This window comes from Podarcis filfolensis (assembly GCF_964270895.1).
Source record: "Podarcis filfolensis genome assembly, chromosome: 8".
Classification (NCBI taxonomy): domain Eukaryota; kingdom Metazoa; phylum Chordata; class Lepidosauria; order Squamata; family Lacertidae; genus Podarcis; species Podarcis filfolensis.
Window position 1 is genome coordinate 38,409,546 of NC_139611.1, and position 24,795 is coordinate 38,434,340.

The following is a 24,795-nucleotide window of genomic DNA, read 5'->3' on the forward strand; positions in this document are numbered from 1 at the left end:
ATGTCAATGCCAGCCACACAGGTTCATGTTACAGACATGCCAGCGAAGATGGACTGTTAGTATTGTTTCAGCTGTTGAGTTGAATGGCTATCCTGTGACAGAGGCCCCTCTCTCATTCCAACAGCCCAGGTGGTCACCGGCCCTAGACAGAATAACTAAATAGCTGGAAAGCATCTGATGCTTTCCAAGGCACATCTGATTCCTCCCCACACAATCGCCTTTTGCTAGGGTAGATCATTGTGGGAGGCAACTGGCAGGTGGATATCTGTAAGGGGGAGAAGGATAAGACAGATAGGGATGGTCCCCAACACACAACACACACACACACCATGCTCAGCCATTTATTTCCACCTCAGTTCCAAAATGCAGCAAGATGTCCCTGTGGCTCTTTCACAAAGGGGACTGATCCAACGCCCCACAACATTTCTTTTAGAAAAAGAAACCCAATAAAGCTTAAAAACAACAAACATTGTCCTACATTAAGAACAGTCCCTGGTACTAGGCAACGGCTAAGAACAAGAAATAGGTGGGTGAGACCATTTCCTCCCAAGGATCCTGCCCATTCTTCTTGTGGGGGAACCATCCAAGGGCTATATGCCGGGGTGGGCGGGGTCAGAGGCAAAAGTAGGTGGAGCACTTTGCACAGTAAGCTAGCTGAGTCTTGCCTTTGGACATTCCAGTGATGCAGGAGTCAGTGGTTTCTACAGACACACACTCACCCCTCTCTAGCCAGTCAAGGCAAGCAAGAGGCATTATGGCAGCTCAAGGACGTATTCCAGACAGGCAAAAGCACTCAAAGAGGGGGCGTGGCAAGGTAAATGAGGGGTGTTGGTCCACAGAGGGTTCTGAGGGCCACATTCAAAGATGACAAACCTCAGTCCCAGTGGCTGACATAGACTCAAATAAAAACCTTACCCGAAGAAGCTGCAGAGTTATAGAAAAGACCTGGAACAATTTATTTGTTGCAGTTAATTTGGTACATGCAACTGGACGTGCATTATTATAAAACCACTCAAAAGGTGTTAAAAAGAAAACAAAGGGGAAAGAAATAGCATCATGAACAGGACAAACTCTTCTGTGCTGGTCTCTGGCCTGGATAGTTTCTCTTCTTCCAGCATGGAACATCTCCCTTTGCTTGAAGCTGTATTCCAAGTGTTAGCACATGTAGGAAATGCAGCTGGGCAACACATCTATCTATTGCTTGATCTACGCCACAATTTTGCCCTCCGTGAATATATACCCGCCATTATATTTTTAAAAGAGGAAAGACCAAAGGATGTGCTCAAAGCAAGCTCACAGCCATCACCCTGGAGAAAAAAATTCCAGCTAAAGAAGATGGAAAATCTACAATTCTTCCAATTGGCTGGAACAAGATCAAAAGGAAAAACCAGGGGCACACCCACCTTTGTCCATGGCTTTCTATGCCTGACGGAGTTGCAAAGGGTTATAAAACATCTGCTATGGTCCAGTTCCCTTGTGCTGAGCAGTGCTTTGCTTGATTCTCCTCCATCCAACTTCCTGGTCCACAGGGACAAGGGCGTAACTACCTTCGCTGTCACTCTATGTCTCTGAATACCAGCTGCTGCGAATTGCAGCGGACAGAGAATCTTGCACTCCTGCCCTGCTTGAGGGTTTCCCACGGGCAGCTGCTTGGGAGAACAGGATGCTCAACTAGATGGGCCCTTGGCCTGATCCAGCAGGCTTTTTATGTTCCCACCCCAGGAAATGCGATCAGCTTGGTGACCTCCTTCAGCACGCTTGCTTCCCTTACCCCAGGGGTGGCTAACCTGTGGCCTCCCAGTTGGCACTGGTGATTCCCCCTGACGGCTGGACCATCCTGGCTGGTGCTAATGGGAGCTCAACATCTGGAAGGCCACAGGTTAGTCTCTGGTGCCTTACACTGATCAATATCTGCTAGAAAAAACCTTACATATTAAGCTGTCGTGTGCAGAGTCAGACAAATTGATCCATCTAGCCTGGCACTGCCATCTGTGACTGAGCAGGGTCTTTAAAGGTCTCTCTTGAGGAGAGGTGTTTTCTATCAGCACCTACATGATCCTGCTAGCTGGAGCTGCCTAGGATCACACTTCTCACACTTCAGCCTTTCTGCCTACAAAACACATATTCTACCCCTCAGCTAAAGTCCATCTCTCCCAGAGGAGGGGATCAAGTGAAAATCATCCTCTGGCAGGCCTCTCTTCTGATCTTCCTCCTCTCTACTTTTGAGGGGAGGCTGGTTCCAGCAGCAGGAGAGGCACCTGGGCCACATAAACACCATACATTTTTTAATCCTGCGATACCACCTTAAACAAAGAGTTGTTTAGGAGACACACACCCCATTCCCCTCACAGGCCTACAATTCGCAGAGTTCCCTGTGAAGAGAGACTGATTGTTATCGACTCTGAGAATTGCAGCTCCGGGAGAGGAAGGACGAACAGAGCTTAACTCTCTATAAGGCAGCTTCCTATTGCCCCTATGAAAAAGAGACTAGGATATAAATAGCTAGCTACCATAGGTTGGATAAACAGTGAGACACAGCATTTGTCTACACAGATAAACCATCAATCAGGACAGAAGTAGCTCTTTCAGATTAACATGCAGATTTTCCATTTCAAGCTTCTATTGCCTTGTCTCATAAACACTATTCTACAGAAAGAAAAATGACTGAACATGATTTAATTTCTGACCTGCGGCCTGTCCCTAAGCATTTTAGGTAGAAGCCCCACTGAATTCAATCAGACAAGACTCCCAAGTAAGGGTGTAGCAAGATTTGAGGCTATATGGCTATAAGGCAACATGGAAGGATTTGCTATCAAAGTATAGCTGCCAAACAAGAAACACCCCTATGTATCTTGTAGATTTATTGCAACAAAGCTGGTGGAACAAAATAGTTCCTTCTAAGGTTACAGACCCTAAACATGATGTCACCAAATCAGAATAGTATACATAAAAGATGCACTCAGAAGTGTTCACTCAGAAGACCAGAACAGATCCAGCTACTGTGGAAATTATGCCTTTGCAACTTGATCAAATATGTCAACAAGCCAAAAGACACTTCAATTTCCAACATACTGTTTACCTCTATAGACCACTTTTATTTTATTGTTATTCCCCACCTTTCAGTAATCTGCGAGGCTCAAGTGGAACTATAGTGGAAGCTAATACTTGTTTTTCACACTTGCAAAGGGAATGTCAGTTTTAGATTCCTTGCTTTGCATACTTAATTTTCTACTTAAAAGTTCACTACCTTAAGACTTAAAAAAAGGGGGGGGGGGAGCTAAGGACACTGTTTTGAATACCAAGCCTTGTCAAGCAACTTTTTCACACACGCACTTACTTTTCAGAGCATGATAAGAAGTCCTGAGTAGCTCTAAAGTTTGCAGCTTATGTTTCAGATGATATCATCTTATTTGCTGTGTGGTTTGTGTTGCATAGAGGTGCAGATTTGCAAAGCGGACAGTTGCATGAAAATCCAAGGTAGAGCCCCATCTTCACACCCCTTCATAATTCCCTAGACTGAATCCTGAAGTAGGCCTTAAATTGAGGACTTGAGATCATTTCTCGACAATACCTAGCAAAGAAAATTGGGTCTTTGGGTTTCAGACATTGCTAAGTTTGGCTGCAACCAATGTTTCATCCTTCAGACTGGCGCCCCGACTGACAGGCTGCATCCACTGCTTCACCGCATGATTTAGCATTGATTCGTGCTGATCTGGTTAACCTGCAACTTGCCGCCAGCACCTCAAGGATCAGCCCAATCTCATGCATCTTAAAGGGTCTGGTGTAGTGATGCCATACGCACCCAGAAATTCACCAGGGAGGCGGTCTTTCGCTTGCACTCCCAACACTGGCCTGTGCCTGCACCACCCTGGAAATCTGACTTGGTTCTCAGTCCTATACACTTATGTGAACGGTGTCTGGGACAGCAGTCTGAGACTAAAAGCAGCATCGATCAAGTGCTCAGTTCTCTGGCTACTGCCTTTACAACATTCAAAATGGGGGTTTCCTAAGGCAGGGTCTGTGAATGTTCAACCCTGGGTTGAACCAACTGTCCCCAACAAAACTTGCTTCAACATGATTAGCAAAGGCCCTCTTGAGCAAACAAGCTGAAATTCGTTCAGGAAGCTGTTTCCCAACAGGATTCTCGAAAGCTCCCTTGAGCTGCTCACAGACGAAATGTGTGACTAAATAGTGGATGCTAACACTGATCCAAAGGAGGGGGAGGGGCATGGACCTGTCTTCATTTGTATTCAGCAATACCCTTGATTATTAAGAACTACCTAAAGCATGCAATCACCCCATCTGCCTGTCACAGACAAACCATCCCGCTACGCAAAGGATTTGTCTCCTAACCAGACAGCATGCAGCTCTAGGAAAACACATTACACTTGAGCAGTTTGTGTTATCGAGTTTTCACATGTGGTGTTGGAGAGAGATCAGAGACGGCTCTGCACAAAGCATCAGGCAAGAGCTTCCAGGCCTTGTTCTCAGTTGTCGCCCCCGTCGCCATCGGCCGGATCCCGCAACCCATCGCTCTTTCGGCCCTTCCCGATCATCTCCAGCAAAGCCTGGGCCTCGGGGTCTGCGTCCAGGATGCTCTTCTGCCCCGTGCCCTAAATCAAAACCCAGAAGGCAGGTTGGAACACCAAACAAAATAGGAATTCAAGAAAGGGAACAGGTCACGGTCAACCCATCCTGGGGCCCTTTCATTTTCACGTCACGTCTGCATTAGAAGGAAGTTGTTATTGCTTCCCTGTGCAGCTCCCCCCGCCCCGGCCATCCCTCTGCAAACAGCAGGACAGGTTCTGCGGCCCCCGCCCACTTGCCAGCCTACTTTGTTGGTTCAGTCAAACAGGTTGGGTAAGGTCACGGAGCTTCCTGAAATGACTGCAGAAGGGGACCCATGTCAAAGCGTGATCTCTGATCGCTAAGAGGAACCCTTGGGGCACCGCTGGGGGAAGGAAGGAAGAAACACAAAAAACAGCACATGCACCCACACCCACCATGGTATTGCTGCCAAGAAACTTAGCAGCTTTTCTGTGCCAGGAGAGCAGTATGAAAATGGCGTTTTCCTCTCCGAAACTTTTAACGGACGATTAACTCTAGTCTTGCTTTGGAAGTGGGTGTACCTGTCTCTGCAATGGCTCTTGCTGCTGTTTTGATTGTTGTTTGGCGATTAGACTTGTCACTGGTGTTAGCACTGAACAGAAGTTTTCTTTTGCCTTTAGCCTTTTCATACATGCATGGTGCTATCATAGAAAAGGGCTGGCATCCAGAAGCTATCCCACCCCCTTTAAGGGGAAACACATCTTGTGGTCCACCAGCCGAAAAGAAATAATACAACCATGCACAGCAGCCCACTGTGGCCTCAATAAATCTGCTTTTGTTATCCAAGAGGACATGACACAAACAAGAAGACATGACACATCCCCTCACAATACTGATCACCCGTCTGCGGACTGAGTGACTCAAAGGAGCTGGGGGGCTGCAGACATCACAGCTGCCTGTCCACTCAACCTCCTTTCCTCAAACAGGAGACTAGCACTGATAGCCTGTTGGGTGCCATTTACACAGCACAATGCCATGCCTGGACAGTGGGTGCTTCCTGAAGGTTCCCACCCTCCAGTGCAACATCCCTTAGTGTTGATAGAGATGGAAATTTGCAAGCTGCTTTGACTTACAGAATTCATGTGTGAGCTTCAGGGGGCCAGACCCACTGCTCAGGTAAGGTAAAGGTAAAGGGGCCCCTGACCATTAGGTCCAGTCGTGGCTGACTCTGGGGTTGCGGCACTCATCTCGCTTTATTGGCCGAGGGAGCCGGTGTACAGCTTCCGGGTCATGTGGCCAGCATGACTAAGCTGCTTCTGGCGAACCAGAGCAGCACACAGAAACGCCGTTTACCTTCCCGCCAGAGCGGTGCCTATTTATCTACTTACACTTTTTGGCATGCTTTTGATCTGCTAGGTTGACAGGAGCTGGGACCGAGCAACGGGAGCTCACCCCGTCACGGGGATTAGAACCGCCGACCTTCTGATCAGCGAGTCCTAGGCTCTGTGGTTTAACCCACAGGTTATTGTTTAGCTAGAGAGACAGTCACAGCAGTCACTTACGGCTGCACTTTCTGGGAGGTCTCCCACCGCCCAAACCTCCATGGCGTCCAACGTGAAGTTCTCCTTGGCCGACAGCTGAGGGCTGTTGTACGTGGTGCATCTGGGCTTGGCTTTGCTGTGGCCCCTCCCATAGTTGCTGTCGATCCACAGGCCGAAGTATTCATGTTGTCCACCCATGCCCTAGGAAAGAATAACAAAGGGGTTTGGCCGACGCACTGCAGCATGCAGAGTCTGCTCCTTAATTGAATGACCCTATCAGCATTGGGTGGGGCTGGAAGGACACGCTATGGCAATCCACCCAGAGGCAGGCGTGCCGGCCCCAACCACACCCGACCCATCTAAAATGGGCCTTGCTGGGTCAGGCCAAAGCGCTACGCAGCTCACACATCCTGCTTCTTGCAGTGCTCAATCATCAGGTGCCTCAGAGAATCCCACAAGCAGGGCACGAAGGCACATCCATGCTACTAGTCCTCAAGAACTGGTGGCACATTACCTCTGAACAGGGAGGTCCTGGATAGCAACCATGACTTTACAGGTCTTGCTTTCTCCATGAATTTATCTAACCCCCTTCCAAAATGATCTAAGCTAACAGCCATCATCACACCTGTGAAAAAGCCATAGGCTATTTGATACAGAAACAGCAAGACAGAATACAAGTACAAATCAGTTTCCCTTACATCAAGCACCACACCATTTTTAAGTCAAACTACACACTGAAGGGGAATACCTAAGAAGAAAATACTGAAGAAGCAATGAATAACACATCTTCCTATTCAATAGGGTATGGGGAGAAAACTCCCAACAGGCTCTCCTCTGCTGAACTTTTATTTTTTACAATAACCTTTTTTGTATTTCTATCCTTTCAACGTATGCATCCCTTGCTTTTTTTTTAATGGTTGCCTACATTTCATCATTTTTTATATTAAGAATATGTAATTCTGGAATCATCTGGCTTCCCTTGTTCTCTGTATTTTGCCTTGTAAAAAAATAAAATAAAAGCTCAACTAAATAAATATAGGCTTTCGGTCAGATGCTCAGCAAAGGCCATCTGGCCAACCACGCACATGCACACATACACACACACACAAAATCTGGACAAGCAGATCAAGCACACAATCTGCCCAACCCACAATCTTCAAGTGATGTGATCCAGCAAAAACTGACCCTCACAGTCGCACTGCAGAAGAGGACTAGATTTCCCAGGGTGACTGAAAGTGCCGTATTACAAGACAAGGCTTTATCCTGCAACCGTTTTGTACTTACAAGGCCATTCGGCATTGTCTGCTGCCCATGATTCAGGTACATGTAGTGGTCGTTGTAGCCGGTGTAAGTGAAGACCTCAAGCGAGGGGGAAACAGAGAACAGAAAGCATCCATTGTTGCCTGTAAAATGACAGTGGAAGGAAGAAGGAGCACAGACCAAATAGCAAGGAACAGCAAGGAAGGCAGAACAGAGGAACCTGCCTTACACCGGGTCAGACACTTGGTCCATCTAGCTCAGTATCGTTGACACTGACCGGCAGCAGCAGCTCTCCAGAGTTCCAGACAGAGAATACTCCCAGTCCTGCCTGGAGATACCAGGGATTGAACCTGAGATCTTTTATTTAAATGCACAAAGAAATTTTGAAATGCCAGCACTCGTTGCCAGTTGTCTTCCTGGCCCAAATTATGGTGCTTAAACTGACACATAAAGCCCCAACTGGCCTGGAACCAAATTATTTGAAGCAGACGAGGGCATCCTAATGGCCCCTGCATTAGATGAGGCACCTTGTAACCCCACCGCTTCTACTGCTAATTTTCGCCTGTCGCCTGTAGGGCAGCCAGTATTAAAGAACCCTCTTTACACCCTGCACGGAGGTCTGGTGAGGCAGAGGCAGGAGAGATGCACTGGAACAAAAGAGCCTGCCTTACGTCAAGTCAGACTATCAGTACATCTAGCACAGTATCCTCTGCACTAAGTGGCAGTGGCTTTCAGGGCCGTCTTTCCCATAGGTGCTAGGGGTGCGGGGCACCCGGGCGCCAGGCTCTCAGGGGTGCCAGGCCAAGAGTCCAGGGCCCAAGGGCTGAGTTCAGGGAAGAGTCTGCACATTGGTCGGAGCGCTGCAGTGGGCTCTTCTGCTGCAGGCGGCTCTGCGCCGTGAGTTTGGGGGTGACCGAGCCAGTGAGACGCTGAGGTGGACAGCCAGCTCCGCCCTCCTGTGCACCTAGGAATGGGCAACCGAGGGGGGCGCCGGACGGATCTTTGCACCCCGGCGTCACATATGCTTAAGACAGCCCTGGTGGCTCTCCAAGGTTTACTGACAAGAGCCTGTTAGATCAGGCCAGAGGCCCATCTAGTCCAGCATCTTCTCCTAACAGCGGTCAGCAGATGCCTCTGGGAAGCTCACAAGGAGGCCATCTGAGCAAGAGCACTCTCCCCATCTGTGGTTGCCAGCAGCTGGCATCCAGAGGCCTGCGTTTTTCTGACAGGGGTCTCTCCCAGTCCTGCCTGGAGATGTCAGGAAATGAACCCTTGACCTTCTACATGCAAAGCTACAGCTCTTTCCTGGAAGAACACATTTGCTCTACGTCCTAGGCGTTTTGATCTGTCCTGAGAATACTCTCCACCTTAAAGAGAGTTAGTTCTAATCTCAGCAGAATCAAAAGCAACGGCAGGGTCGCCATCTAGTGGGAAAACAGTAGCAAGTCATTTTGACAGCATGCACATTAAAAAAAAAAAATCTGCGAAGTCTGCAATTCTGTGCACACTTGCCTGGGTCTCCAACTCACTAAAACCAATAGGGACTTAAATTGGGAGAGTCAGTGAGAAGACCCTGGGCAAAATGTGGTGTCGGGTTCAAAATTGCATCTTCCCCAGAAGTTCATGTGACTCTTGTTAGTGAAGACAGGCTTGAAAGAGTGAGAGTCAGGGGAGAGGAGCATCAGGCACAGAGAGAACATATGGCCCTCCAGGTCCCTCTCTCCGGCCCTTGGGACTCTTAACAGGCCACACCCACTCTCCATGGGCCATGCCCCTCACTGGCCCTGCTAAGCAAAAACGTGTGCTTGAACTCTAACAAAGCTTTTTGCTTGCATGTATGGTTGTGGAGGAATCATCCTACTGTGCAAAAGTAAAATTCACTTGCATTGTTCCACTTTTGCCCCTGGAACACGGCCCCCGATAGGCAACCTCAGCAGGGAAGGCAGCCTTCTGGCAGGAACCACCACCAACCCTCCTGCCCAGCGAAAGGAAAGCCAGCTAAAATCTTTGAAGAATAGTGGGAGAATGAGATTTCCAAGAGCCGTGGAAATATGGTAAATTGCACGCTTTGCCCAATTTATACAAACGATCCTGCTTTTGTTGGCAAAGAATTTGGGTTGTCTAGATACAGAATTTTTTAGACAATAGTTTTTAAACAGGATGTGCACAGAGCCTTGCCCCATAGCACCTGCCAGAGGAGCAGGGTTGAGATTTTGTGAAATGTGAGCTATAGGCTGAAAGACATTGGGTCAACAGCCATTCTTACCTTGAAACTGTGGTTTAACCACCCAGGAACACGACGAAAAACCACCAAAGACGTAGCCATCTGTGTCCTTCAGAACCAGCACGCAGGGCCCCTGGTTGACAATGTGCCCGCACAGCTGCGTAAAGCTCTCACCGTGAACCTGGGAGGCAAAGAGGAGCCTCCATTTGTGTTGGAGCTCAGAAGGCAGGTGAGAGTTGATGTAGGTGACGGAGGGGATGTTGAGGAGGCTGACGAAGCGGCTGCCTCTGACCCCCTGGCACTCCGGAAGCAAAGGGAAGGTCTCTTGCTCTTGGTCCGGGAGGGAGTGCAGGATGAGCAGCCCCTGCTGGACAACCACAGTGAGGAAAGCAGAGACCTGTGGAACCCGGAAGACCCAATCCTCAATGATGCTTTCGTCACAGACAGCGTCCAGCGCCTGACCACCCTCAAGCCTCTTCCCATCTGCAGCAAGAAACAAAAGTTAGAGGTAAGTAGCACCAGGAAACCTAGTCGGCTCCACAGGAGCCACTGCCAAACCTGACCATTGGATCCAAGGGCTTTTAAATGGATTAGGACTAATGGACAGAGGAGGAAAGGTCTATTAGTAGCTATGTTGTATTCCAGAGGCAGGAAACCTCATGCCCAAGAGCCAAATGCAGCTCTCTGAGCCTCTCTGTCTCCCAAGCCACAAACCCTATGGAGCTCACAATGGCCACCAACCATTGCCAGGGTCTACAGCTAAACCAAAGCGAAAACGGATATTCCGCCACTCACCTGCCGATTTCAACTCCGACACTAACTGAGACGCCAAAGCTTTTATTCCTGTGGTTGAATTCTGCACATTCTTCAAGTTCCAGCCCTTCAGCATCTTCCTGTAGCTCAGGACGTGAACCACAGAGCCAACCAGATCCTCTGCAAACTTCAAGAGTTTAATTTTTTTTTCCTACGTGGAGTGTTTAAATGGCAGATGTACACAAAAAAAGGACAGACCTCCTAACAAGGGCAGAAATTAATACTTAGAAAAGGATACTAACAGGGGCTAGTACGATACGAATAGCTACAGCTTCCGTATCTGGCACTGGAGAAAGACAGCAGTGGCTGAGCATCTGCCTTCCTTTCCTTTGACTAAATTTGCGAACAATTCCTGGCTTCTAGGTATTGATTCCTGGCTTCCCAGTCTTGGTTCCCAGATCCATCACCTTGCCCCGTTTCTGCTCCAGTCCCTCTTCCTCTCTCTTATAGGCAAATGGAACATACTGGGTTTTTTCTCTTCTTACCTCAATGATCTGACTTCCCTTCACGGTGCTGTCCGCGTTCGATATCATTTTCATGATGATGCCTTTCTTTTCCTCGGCGTTGCCTTTGAAGAGTGCCGACATGAAAATGACAAACTGCTCCTTCCCCACCTGCCCGTTGGACCCAGGAGACTTCTCAGGCAGAGGGATGCTCTTCATCCCATTGTACAGCCGGATGACCATTGATTCAGGGAGAGCCTCCTTGACGTGGGCCTAGAGATAGACGGAAACGCAACAGGGAAGTTCAACCAACCAGAAGGAACAAGCAGTCTCCAAAGTGGCAGGAGCTCACTCTGCACCAAAGGCAATGCATCCTGATGCCAAGGAAGGGCCACCTCTCCTCTGGCTCCCCTCGCTGTTTGTCTCTTTGTTGGCCAACGGGCAAAAGGAACAAGCCAGCCGCTCGTTACACATTCAGCAGGCCAGGGATACTTTCACATTTCGGATTTCTACCTCTGGAAATTGGCTCTTAACTGGCATGGGAAAAGGCTTCCCACCCACCACTCTGAGCCACAGTTTGATCTGGTATAAGGCAGTTTCCCAGGCTCCTTTCTGGATAGCTCGGTTGGTTAGAGCATGGTGTCCCGAAGTCGCAGGTTTGATCCCCGTATGGGACAGCTGCATATTCCTGAATTGCAAGGGGTCGGATTAGGTGATCCTCCGGGTACCTTCCAACTCTACAATTCTATGATTATCAGGCTGCGGCAACTATACTTTTTAATTATTTGCGTGTTAAATTTCTACCCCACTCTCTTCCCAAAGGACAGCAAGCCACAAAGCAACATAAACTGCAGGCATGCTGGATTAAGTCAATACAAAATAATTCCCAGGATTTGCAGGACAGGAAAGAAACCGCAGTGGCTCAACTTGAAGAAAGCCAGAAGGCTTTTTGTTTTTTATTTATTGCATTTATATCCCACCTTTTCCTCCAAGAAGTTGGAAGGTGCTGAACATGGTTCTCCCCCTCCTCATTTAATCCCCACAACAACCCTGTGAGGTGGGTTAGGCTGAGAGGCAGCCACCGGCCCAAGGTCACCCAGTGAGCTTCATGGCTGTGTGGGGATTTGAACCCTGGTCTCCCAGGTCCTAGACTGACACTCTAACAACTACACCACCACACCGGCTACATTGATCTCCCTCTCCCTAACTCCCCACGCACCTATCACTTTTCTATTTCTTATTTCTTTAAAAGTAAACAGTATAGTATTACTCATGCAATTTAGGTTATTACCACTTTTGTGCTGCAGCTCATTACTGGGAGACCAATGCATGATTTTTTTTGGGGGGGGGGGACTGCAGCTTCCATTATCACCAACTACTGAACATGCTAGCTGGGGCTGATGGGAGTTGGGAGTCCAACAACATCTGAAAAGCTACAGGTTCTCCATCTGTGTGTAGGAGCATCCTCTGTAAAACAACATCACCACTACAAGCCCTGTCTAATCTTAGGAATATAGGAATCTGCATTATACCAAGAACTTTTAACTCCATCTAGCTCAGTATTGCCTGCACTGACTGGCAGCAGCTCTCCAAAGTATCAGGAGGGGTGGGGGGCTTTCCCAGCCCTACCTGGAGATGCTGGGGATTGAACCTGGGACCTTCTGAATGCAAAGCAGATGTTCTACCACAGAGCTGCAGCCCTTCCACTGCAGAGTGGCCAGGAGACTGAGACAAAGCTCAAGGACTCAAATCCTGCCACTGCTGTGAATTCGGTAGCTGACTTTAAGCAATTCATTAAAGGTCATCTGCACTATGCAGGGCTGCTGCAAATATTAAAATAGGACCATGTCCACAAAGTGCTGCGAACACACAGAAAATTATCCGGTAAGGCTAAGCATGCTGTCAACCAAGTTTTGCTTCTTGCCTTGAGCATCGTCAGCGTCACACCCTTCTTGGCTGGTTTGCCCCCCTTTCCTCCGACAGCCTCCCCCGACCCGGATAAGGCAACGAAGACGCTGTCAATGTCGGCTTGTTCATCAGGAAGGAACCTTGAGAGGTGCTTCTGGTAATGGCTGCTGCTTTCCACGTTCCCCATCTTTTCCAGCAGATGGTGGAATCCTACGAGGATGATGAAAGGGAAAAAGAAAGAGACAAGCATGAAAACGGCGGCAGGGCTCAGAAGGTACCAGTCCCAAGCGCTGTTTCAAGAACAACCAGAAAAGCCACTGAAACGGAGGCACTGCCAAGTTGCAGCAGTGGGGGGAGAAGCAGACGGTTCAAAGTCATTTTGCAAAAGCACAAAGGCTTCAGGGTCCTGGTCAAAATGGAAAAAACAATATGGTTAAACAATCAATTTGGCTCATGAAGAATTAATAATGCCTGGCTGCAAACTGAAATCTATTACAAAGCGTCAAATGACCCAACAGCTCAGGGAAGCATGAGGGCTGAAGGCTGGAAAGTAATTCTGCATGTAGTATGTGACCAACTCTGTATGTGTGTGTGTGCACATGAGAGAGACTGCAACAACTAAGAGCATTAGAAGATCCCTTCAGGATCAGGCTAATGGCCCATCTAGTCCAGCATCCTGCTCTCACAACAGCCAACCAAATGCCTGTGCAAAGCCCTCAAACGGGACCTGGACACAGGAGCCCTCTCCCCTCCTGTGGTTTCCAGCAACTGATATTCAGAAGCATTACTGCCTTTGACCATGGGGGAAGCATAGCTATAATGGCTAGTTGTCATTGATAGCCTTATTCGCCATGAATTTTGTCTAATCCTCTTTCAAATCCATCCAAGTTGCCCCAAAGATGAATGTTACAGTAGAAGGCCTGGAAGACTGGAAGCCACAAGGTTGTAGACTGCCGACTATTGGCTTGCAATTCTATACTAAAAGGCCACAAGAACCCACCCCAAAGAATATGCAGGAATCCACTGATATTGCATAAAACACTCCTTTGGAAGTGATGTAAAACCTGTAACGGCATGTTGCAAAAGGTGCCTAGAAAGTAGGAACTCCTCATGGCAGTCTGAGCATCATCATCATCATCATCATCATCATCATCATCATCATTGATTTGCATAGAAAAGGCCCAGAAGCGGAATGTTCTTTGTCAATAATTTTGATACATTTTAAGAGAATTTTTAAGCAGTTAACAAAAGTATAAAACAATCAAGTGGGATTTACATTTTGTTAAATAAATAAGTTGGCTGTGTCGACAAAGGGGCTGTTTTCATACCATCTTCATAAATCAGCCTTCGGAAATCATGCTTCAGCTGCAAGCTTTCAAGCGCTCTCTCTTCATTCCTTTGAGTAATCCCATTGGGACATTATGAAAGAAATATTCCCAGCAACATCAAACACACACGCCCCAAGCTCCAACTCTCTTGAGGTCAGGAGCATAAATGAAAGCCTTTTTTAAAACCAAGTGTGAAACATGAGTGCTTTTCATTAAACGAGCCGCAGTGACGGAAATACAAATTAACGATCAAAGCCCAACAAGTATGAATTATTCACAAAGCGCAACTACCTAAACCTGTCAGAGAAAAAAAAACACACACACACACACATACATGCATTATCAGGAGCAACAGAAATACGTTTTGTCATCAAACAAGGTGAACATTAATCTGTTCTTGTTTAGGGCAATCAAGCCAGCACTCCCATATGACATTCAGATGAGGACAATGAGACAGACGAGGAAGTGCTTCAGTTTAGAGCTGTAACTAGCTCTGTCCAATTCAGAATCTATCCACTGAAATAAATAGACCTAAGTTAGCCATGTCCAGTAATTTCAAAGGGTCTACTCTGAGTAGGACTGAGTTGTATACAACATCAGGTGGGGAGAAGCACACTACTGAACACCTAGTAGCCATCAATGGACTTCTCTTTGCTCATCTCTTATTTTCAACAGAATGCTGCAAATACAGAGGTGGGATCTGGGTTCAAATCTTGGTACGTGGATAAAAAATTAACCAAGTAAGGAAGGAGCAAGATCCAAGTGCAGAAACACTTTGACCCCATAAGCTGACTGTTGCAGCAACTGCTAAGTGTTGCAATTTACTGTTAACTTTAAGCACCACTTGGTGGAAAAGAAGGTTGCAAGCCATGATGTATCTTCACATTATTCATTCAGCCATTTAAACGATTTCTATACTTCTGAATTACAATTGTCTGAAATGGGTGATTTATGAATTCATAATTAAAACCACTCAGTTACTTTTGAATTACAATGAATGAATTGTTAATGATTAACATTATTAATAATGAAATAAATATGCTTTGTTCCCAGCCTCTGTGATATACAGCTACACACAGAGAGAGATAATTATATATATATAATTCTTTACAGTATTTAAACAAAATATATACTATGTAACTATAATTGTCTCTAATATTCTATGTGCATGTATAATAGATAAAACACATACATGCCCTCAATTATACTCAGGTTCCCCAATTCATAACCAGTGACGCCCTCATTGATAGTCACACGTGCCACGCCCCCTTATTAATATTAATATAGGCCACGCCCCCTCGTTACTATTCATATTTGAAACCCGCACCCCACCCCGAAAATATCCTCACTTGTCGGCGACGGTTCCTCAGGCGTGGACGCTCCCCGGACGACCGATGTTCCTCAGCGGCGTCTCCTCATTCCCGCGGCAGCGCCAGCACCGCCGCCACTCTTGGCCTCTGGGGAGGCCTTCCCTTGAAGTACCGCCCCGCTGGCCGTTTGACTGACAGAAAGCTCAGCCAATAGGGGACGCCGAGCTTTGCGCAGAGGCGGCTACTAAGGTTGGCATCATCGCCGCCGTCCGCGTTCTGTACTGCATCATCAAATCGACAGACTTGGCATAGAGATAGAAAAAGGGAAGAGTGAGTGGAGCGTACTCGCTAGAGTGATGCTACATGGCCTCCTCCTCCTACCATTCACTATGGTGACCCTTCCCCCGCTATGCATTGTCCTGGGAGTTAAAACGGAAAAGGGTTCGACCCTAGGCCGGTAGTTCTGATAAAAAAATGGAAAGGGTGGACGACTCTTTATTTTAATCTCTATGTTGAGGTGAAGGCCGGGATGTGTTCTCTCTCGCGCGAACTTCCTTCTAGGTGTCCCGCCCTCTTTTGTGGTCGTAGCCAATGGGAGCGTTCGTGGAGTAGCGGGAGAACAATTGAAGGCGCTGGTGAATTATGGGTTCGATTCCCGAGTGCGCTTGGACAGTCATACTAGCACCAAAAAAGAAACTGGGTGGCATTTCTTGACGTTTTTACCTGGCTTCAACCTGACTAATGCATACATTGCCACTGTTAGCACAATATGACATGTGAGGTTGGGCAAGAGTTACAGGCACCTATTGCAAGCTGTCAATCATACAGGTGTAATTAACTGGCACATTTCGAGCACATGATTTCACCCTCGCTGCTACAGTTCCCAGCGTCCTAACTATAGTTCCCATAACTCTTTTGGTGGGGGGAGTCATGTGCTTCAAATGTGCATTGGGTGTGTGTTAAATGTATGGTGTGGATCTGCCTGTGGTGCCTTTCTGCAAGCCCGAAGTTAAAACCAGCATTTTGAATGGAGGCTGGCCTCAAATTAGAGGTGTCAAAATTAGGTGTCTCATCACCTGGTTCCCATCAACTCTTTGCCTGCAGCATCTGGCATCAGCTGCACATTCTGAACAATCTTCACGGGCAGCCCCATATAGAGCATGTCACAGTAATCCAGTCTAGGTACTACCACAGCTGCTTTGATGAGTACAGATCCCCTGACGCAACATGATCCCAATGTCCACAAGGTGGCAGTGGGATATTTATTACCATCAGTGCACAACCTAGTCCAGGAACTGGACTCTTTCAGCATATATTTAGTCACTTAGTATTTAGACCCTTAGCCATTTCTTTTATTTTAATGAAAGCTATGGAAGCTGAATACAATACAGCAATCTCTGTGTTTTTTTGTTTTGCCCTGCATTCCTGCAAAATTGTGGTACTGTATCTTACAGGCTGATGTGGGCCTATGTTTTTCCACCCTCTTTTCAAACAGAAGGCAAAAATGTGAGGCGCTGGAGAGAGAAGGGAGAAATTGATTGGTGCTCAAACCATCCATCACTGCTTAAACACTAGCCAATATATTTCATCTGTTCTTCCTCTCCATCTAACCTAATGTAGAATTCTGAACACTCAAAAGCTTACATAAGGCATAGGATGCTGGTGTTGGCGATGCATATAATTCTGTGACATCTTGGTCAACCTAGCAAAGTCATCGTCCTAATGTGGCTTTTTGGAACTTATATTCTTCTGGGCCAGCACAGCTACTTTTACCTTTTTGTGACAGTTGCAACAAGTAGATACATGCACACATTAAATAATGTCAAAATCCTACCTAATTGCTCGCTAAGAAACCACAAACTTAAGGCTCGATTCCTAAGCAAACCATCCGGTGGACCTAAATGTTGGAAGATTCAGTGCAGACCAAAGAAAAGTACTTCTCCACACAGTACACGGTTGAAATTTCCTCCTACAGGAGGTAGTGATGGTCGCTAACTTGGATGACTTTAAAAGAGGATCAGGAAAATTCACAGGGGGTGTGTTGGCTCTGATGTCACAGGCAGTACGCCTCTCAACATTGGCGTAGCACTCTGTTCTCACAGTGGCCAGCCAGATGGCTGTGAGAAGCCTGCAGGCAGGAGTTGAACACAACAGCATTTTGAGCAGAATTAAAACACAACCACTCCAGCAGTAGCCACTTTTCCTCCATGAATTTGCCTACATCTTGCAGGAGTGAATCCCACAGTGCTGCTATGTGAAGAAGTACTTTCTTTTGAAAAATGTGCCCCTTAATACCAGTTGCTGGGGATTCCAAGTGAGGAAAGTGCCACTGCACTCAGGTTCTGTTTGCAGACTGCCTTTTTATTCTCTCTCTCTCTCTATATATATATATATATTCAGATACACAAACAGACATAGCCAGTGGAGGCTACAGTCATAGGAACATGGGAAGCTGTCTCAGTACTGAGTCAGACCATTGGCAGAGAGTCTCCAGGGGATTCAGGCAGGGATCTCTTCTGCATGCAAAGAAGGTGCTCTAATGTGTCCACGAAATGCATAAGCCCCATTGAACTCTATAGGGTTTGCTTCTAGGGAAACATGTTCAGGGGTGCGTTGCACAGCTCACATGACTGATGCATTGAATCGGGTGGCAGCACTTGTGCAAGCCCTACGATGGGAACTGTGTGCACATTTTGTATTTGACTATTGGGCAATGCCGGATGCATCTGACCTTTGCTCTTCAACAAAGGTTTTTTTTACCATAAAAGGCAGGCCTCGCCCCAACCTCCTTCCAGCTGGCCTGGTTTGCTTCACTCAAGTCACATCCTGTGGCTTTCCTTTCTGCTCAGAGTGACCTGGTTTGTCTTTTGTGCTGATAGGTTACCTGATTCGATTGCAAAAAGCATATATGACCATATATGGTGAGGGAGAAAGAAGGGGGAAAAGAATGAAAAAACTTCCTCTGAATCAGAAGTGTGTCTTTTGGGTGTTATTCACAGAGGAAGCACACAGCCACACACAAGCACACACTTTCTTTCCCTTTCTCTGTCTCTCGGTTTTGCAATAGACTTTCAGATCCTGCTGCAGATTAGCGCAGAAGTGGAAATACTTATTTCTTCTCCTGCTATAGTGTGTGGGTGGGGCAGGGCGGAGTGGGGGAGATGCCCGAGTCATACATAGGCATTGCTGTGTAAGCATTACAAGTCGTGCTGTGGTTGCGATGCTACTTGTAGAGTTGCCAGGCCTCCAAGTATGACCTGAAATCTCCAGGCCCCTTCCAGATTGCTAGTGGAGAGCTTAAATCTCCAGGAGGGTAAAAGTGCCTTTAATAGTAGTAGTAATAATGATGATGAAGAAGAATTGTTTTTTTAAAAAAACTACTGTGCATGCAGCTTGCAAGATTCAACCCAGCAGCAGCTGGCTGCAAATTATAGAGTAGATCCTACATGAGATGTGCCCTTCTCCCAATTAACCTCCATCTCTAGGGCCTGCCCCTAGGACATCACTGGAAGCTGCCATTGGTCACAGGTCTGGGCCCTGAAATCTCAAAGAATGGGACGCTCCTGACCTGAAAACTCCACCTGCTTGCACAGCTTTTTCTGCAGTGTAAGAAGGGTTGTGCCTGAGGACTTGGCCTAGATGGCAGGAAAACATATACCGAATCAGACCACTGGACCACTTGGCTCAATAGTGTCCACAACAGGGGTGGGGAACCTCTCTAGCCGGCCCCTGGTGTCTCTAACTTCCACCCTCTCTTGCAGAATGCCTGACTGCAGAAGGATGAGTTTCAATATATTTGTACCCTTCCATCTAGCTCAGTATTGTCCACGTTGTCTGGTAGCAGCTGTCCTGTCTGTCTTAGGCAAGGAGGCGTTCCCAGTCCTGCTTTGGGATGCTGAGGATTGAAGCTGAGACCTTCTGTTGCATGGGCTCTGCCACTGAGCCACAGCCCTTCCTAAGTGCTGGATTTTCGTATATTTGTATCCTGCTTGCAGATGGAAGGTTTTGCAACCTGTTTTTCAGTCCAAAGCATTCAATGCAGCTAACAAAGTCTGGAGAGCACAGTGTGAAATGTACAAGCATTTAAAAGCAAATAGCAGGCTGTTGCTTGTCGGGAGGCATATGTATGTGGGTGTATAGAAACCACTGCTTTTTGTGCAGCTGGAGTGTAGGCTTCTATACAAAAGATAAAGCTTGCATCCATCCTGTGGAAGCTGGGGACTGGGGCACTTTCCCACCAACCTCAGCCTGTCCCCACTTGCCTTCCTTCTACAACCAGACAGGGTATGCCTCTGCCTGCTATTGACTCTGGCTCCACCAACTGTCCCAAATGGTGACCTGTCAAACTTGATGTGGAAAATGTAGAGAGGATCACCATCTGGTCTGCTGGCCACATCCAATTCCCCACCCCTGAAATAAAGGGATGCAGTTGCATGGATGAGTGTAGAAGATTGGTTTGACCTCCTTGCTGAGTAGACTTTGGGGCAGATCCATCCCATACATTTAAAGCACTTCCAGTGCACACACAATTTCCCGCAAAGAGTCCTGGGAATTGTATTTTGTGCAGGGTGCTGGCAATTGGAACTTCTTAACTTGGTGCATAGATAAGATATGGAGCTCACTGTCACAGGAGATGGAGATGGCCACCAACTTGGACAAATTGAAAGAGGATAAGGCTCTCATAAGGCTACTAGCCAGTGATGGCTATGTTGTGCTTCCCTGGCCAGAGGCAGTAATGCTTTTGTGTACCAGTTGCAAGAGACCACATAAGGGAAGAGTGCTCTTGTGCTTGAGTCCTTCTTGTGGGTTTTGCACAGGCATCTGGTTGGCCCCTGGGAGAAGAGAATGATGGGCCATTGGCTTGTTTCAGCAGGGCTTGTCTTAAGCTCTTAACCACAACTCCCAGAATTCTCCGGGGAAGGCTGTGTGCTTCAAATGTGTGTTGAATGCCCTTTAAATGCATGGGGGAGGGGCGCGTGTTTCAGCAGAAAACTCAGGTTCATCGTTGAATGATGCAAGGGCCCTTTGCTTGAAGGAAGAGGAGGATTTCAGAGGCGATTCTTGCCCCCCCAGCTGAGTCCTTAACAGTAACAACGCCATCATGCCATAATGCGTCTCATAGCAGCAACTAAATTGCCTATTATAAGTAAGTGATTTACAGCCAACCACAAGGCTTTCAAATCAATAGCAGGCTGAGTGCAGGGAGAGAAAAACCCACAACCCAGGCAGCTACTTTAAATAACTAGGTGGGGGGTGGGGAGGTCTCTCCTTATTTTTGTCATGACTCAAACATGATGGTTTTGATGTATCAGCAGCTGAAGCAGCAGCAAGACTTTGCAGGGTAAATGAATTGACCACACTGCAGTTTCTTTATGACTATGTTATGTACTGAGTTGAATAGGATCCAAACTGCAGCAGTCTGACTGGTCCTAGAACAATAGGATCCAAAAGGCAGCAGTCTGATTGGTCCTAGAACAATAGGATTCAGAATGCAGCAGTCTGATTGGTCCTAGAACAATGCAGCAGTATGATTGGTTGGCAGGAACCACCCAATCATGCTCCAGATAGAAGTGAATCCACAACCTGATTGGCTTACAGTAGAATTCCGGAATTAGCCAATCATTAGCCATTGTGTAAATAATGTATATAAAGCAGATACTTTGAGGGGACTTTCATTCATTCCTCCTCACCACTATGAGCTGAATAAAGAGCATGAAATCACTTTGCGACTCTGAGTATATTTCAGACCACTTGTGTAGGAACAGCAAGATCTTAGCCAGCTCAGTCTCTAGAGAGTCGGTCAGCACTGAAACTTGGAGAAAGATAGCGCCCAGAATGTGTACCACAGTGGCAATGGAAGCTTGGATGCTCTGTTTCCCAGCCAAGCCTAGTGTTGTTTCAAAACCTGTCATCCTATTTCACACAAGTTTTTTCTCCCTCACTGTGAAAGAGGCTTCCCTTTTTAAGAACATAATAAGAGCCCTGCTGGATCAGGCCAGTAGCCCAGCTTGTCCAGCATCCTGTTCTCACAGTGTCCAACCAGATGCCTTTGTGGGAAACCTGCAAGCAAGACCCAAAGGCAAGATCGCTCTCTTCCCTTATGTGGTCTCTTGCAACTGGCATTCAGGTTACTGCCTCTGACTGCCCAATCAGCATTAAAAGGAAACTTTACAGCCCCTGACAAGTCTTCTTACCCTTTGTGCTGATTGAAGCCTTTCAGAGTGAAAAGAGGTGAGTCATCTTGAAGATTGGCTCCTGGGCTTACCCTGGAGAAGATGTGTGGGAAGAACACCAAGGAAGGGTAACGTTCTGTATGCATTTAGGAACAGTGAACATGTTTTAGTTTCAAGAGAATGGGGTGCAAGTTCTGTTAAAGATAATGGACTTTCAAGGCCTAAATCACTTTGGAAAAAATATATTGGAGCACTCCAAATCATTTGTCAATGTATGTACACTGAAAATACAGTGGTACCTCGGGTTAAGTACTTAATTCGTTCCAGAGGTCCGTTCTTAACCTGAAACTGTTCGTAACCTGAAGCACCACTTTAGCTAATGGGGCCTCCTGCTACCGCTGCACCACCAGAGCCTGATTTCTGTTCTTATCCTGAAGCAAAGTTCTTAACCTGAAGCACTATTTCTGAGTTAGCGGAGTGTGTAACCTGAAGCACATGTAACCTGAAGCGTATGTAACCCGAGGTACCACTGTAGTATATTTAGTTAGAAGGCAACATGTGGAGATCTGCATTGATTGTTGTACTGCATCCAGAATTATTATTATTGTATAAAATTATTGCATAACTTTAAAAGATTATATAATCTTGGGAGAGAGTGTGGCTGTTACTATCACGAAGCGACCCTGAATTTGCCATTATGTTATTGCATGGAGAAACGAAGCTATCATATTTTCCCAGGGTCCATTTCAAAAAAGAAACATAGGTCTCCCTATCTAAGCAATGATCTCTATTTGCTCTATTTCTCAGGACTGGGTTGTTTGGGAATTTCACAGCTGAAGGAAACTCCCTTTTTCGAGCATTACTAATTTATAGGCAACCTTTGCCAACCGACTCATGTCCTGAGGAAGCTTCCTTCCAAATAAACTCATGATGATTTACTAGTATTTTCTCCTCTCTGTTCTTTTAATTTTCGGTTTTAGTGCGACCGATCTCTCTTGTTCCTGCTTCACTGGACATAACATGCAGGTTGACCTTAGCGTTTCAGCTGCAAGGCTATAACTTGCCTTTAATTATCTCTCCCTGTCATGTGGGCAAAGAGAGGCAACATGGGGAGCTGCCTTGTACAGAGTTAGACCATGGATCCATCTCACTCAGTACTGCCTGCACTGACAGGCAGTGGTTCTCCAGGATTTCAAACAAGAGACATTCCAAGCCCTACCTGAAGATGCTGGAAATTGAACCATGGACCTTCTGGATGCAGAACAGATGCTCTACCAGTAGGATTCTGTCAGGATTGGGTTTCTCTTAGTTTCTCATCCCCCCCCCCCAGTTTTAAATCCAATTATCCACATCAGCTTGCAGTTAAATAATAATAATAAAACTTCATGAAAATCACTCAACATGTAATGTGGATTTCTCCTAATATAGACGTGTTAATGCAATTATGCCTAAGATATCACATTTTTGCAAAGCAATTAACCATCATATAATGCACTTTCCTATGCTATTTCCATTAATATATACATTCTTTATGCATGCTGGGATACACATTTGTGTACACATGACTTGGCTGGAGAACTGCATTGCGAAATTCAGAGAAATGTGGATTTTTGAAGAATGGCCGTGTTTCAGTTTGTGTTTTGTTTCGGAAAGTTTGAATTAGGTTGGAAGAATGGGATTACATTTCTCCCCCATTCCTATTCACTGCTGAGCTACGGCCCTTCCCTAGAGAGCAATGGCCACACACCCAGAAACTGTTCTCATGAACATAAGAAGAGTCAAGAACATAAGAACATAGTCAAGCCTAGCATCTTGCTTACCACAGTAGCTAATGAGAGGCCTCCAGGAACCCAGAATTCCCTGGGGGGAAGAAGAAGAGTTTGGATTTGATATCCCGCTTTATCACTACACAAAGGAGTCTCAAAGCAGCCAACAATCTCCTTTTCCCTTCCTCCCCCACAACAAACACTCTGTGAGGTGAGTGGGGCTGAGAGACTTCAAAGAAGTGTGACTAGCCCAAGGTCACCCAGCAGCTGCATGTGGAGGAGCGGAGACGCGAACCCGGTTTCCCATATTACGAGTCTACCGCTCTTAACCACTACACCACACTGGGAGGGATTGATTGTTAAACCACTCTGTGAATTGTAGCTCTGGAAGGGAAATGGGGGTCTCCTAACAACTCCCAGCCACTGAGAGGACAGAATGCTGGACTAGATGGGCCACTGGCCTAATCCAGCAGGCTCTGCTTATGTTCTTATCTTAAATCATGCTGCCAGTCAGTGCATCTCTATTTGTCTGTAGCTGACAAATAATGTGAGCAAATGCCAAACCATTGCCTGTCAACACTAGAGGGGAAACGCTGCCATAGAGCCTAATTAATCTCCTCTCAGTTGTGATTGATTTTTGACTGAGTCAAGCAGGACAGTGTCCCATGAGATCTCCAGACTTTGGTTTTCAGTCTGTCATCAGCTGCCGCTCTTCGACGTTCAGAAGCAGAGGGAGTCATTCTCAACCCCGGGGTGAAAAAAGGGACAATGTCGGAGAGAGCTGCAGATGGATCAGTTTTCCTCAGGCTCTCTCAGTGGTCAAATTCAGTGTTAAATTGTTTTTCTTGGAGCCCCCTCACACCTAAAGGGACGGAAGCTTGACATTTTAAGACGAAGAGGAAAAAGCAGAATCTCGTAAAGGAGCAGCCAGATCTGTCAAGAGTTCACAGGTCTCTTAAATGCTAGGGCAAAGAGGAAATGAAAAATGGATTAGATTTCTTTCTCAGCAGCTTTGAAGCATCACAGGGTGAGGTGTTATACTGCAATGCTGCTGCCTGCTTTTTGGGTGAGATGGGAGACAGTCTGGAGAGTGGGCTTTGCAGTCTGAAGGAAAATATATCTGGAGACTTCCTTAACTTGCCAAATGTGGAAAAAGAACTGGGAAGCCCAACATAATAGACTGGGTCTCCTATTCATGAAATGAGTTTGAGAACATAAGAGGATCCTGCTGAATCAAACTAGTGGCTCATGTAGTCTAGCATCCTGTTCTCACAGGGGCCAACCAGATGCCCATGGGGAACTGGACCTGAGCTCAACAGCACTCTCCCCTCTCGTGGTTTCTCACAATTGGTATTCAGAAGCATACTGTCCCCAAACAGAGGAGGTAGAACATAGCCATCAGGGTTAGTAGTCATTGGTAGGCTTCTCCATGAATTTGTCTAATCCTCTTTTAAAGCCATCTGAGTTGGTGGTCATCCCTG

General features: G+C 46.7%; 1 protein-coding gene across 2 annotated transcripts; it reads right to left on the reverse strand.

Moving 5' to 3' along the window:
• Window positions 1-932: 932 nt before the first annotated feature.
• On the reverse strand, window positions 933-15,840 carry MEAK7 (MTOR associated protein, eak-7 homolog). 2 transcript variants are annotated; one of them, XM_083626329.1, is made up of 8 exons: window positions 15,415-15,840; window positions 12,754-12,947; window positions 10,872-11,102; window positions 10,369-10,513; window positions 9,616-10,056; window positions 7,374-7,492; window positions 6,111-6,290; window positions 933-4,613 (listed from the first exon to the last, which is right to left on the reverse strand). In XM_083626329.1, the coding sequence occupies exons 2-8, from the start codon at window positions 12,922-12,924 to the stop codon at window positions 4,488-4,490; spliced, it is 1,413 nt and encodes a 470-aa protein (XP_083482455.1). In that variant the 5' UTR covers window positions 12,925-12,947; window positions 15,415-15,840; the 3' UTR covers window positions 933-4,487. The 2 variants fall into 2 exon arrangements, with proteins under 2 accessions (XP_083482455.1, XP_083482456.1); XM_083626330.1 differs by having other exon boundaries at window positions 15,262-15,658.
• Between the last annotated feature and the right edge of the window lie 8,955 nt (window positions 15,841-24,795).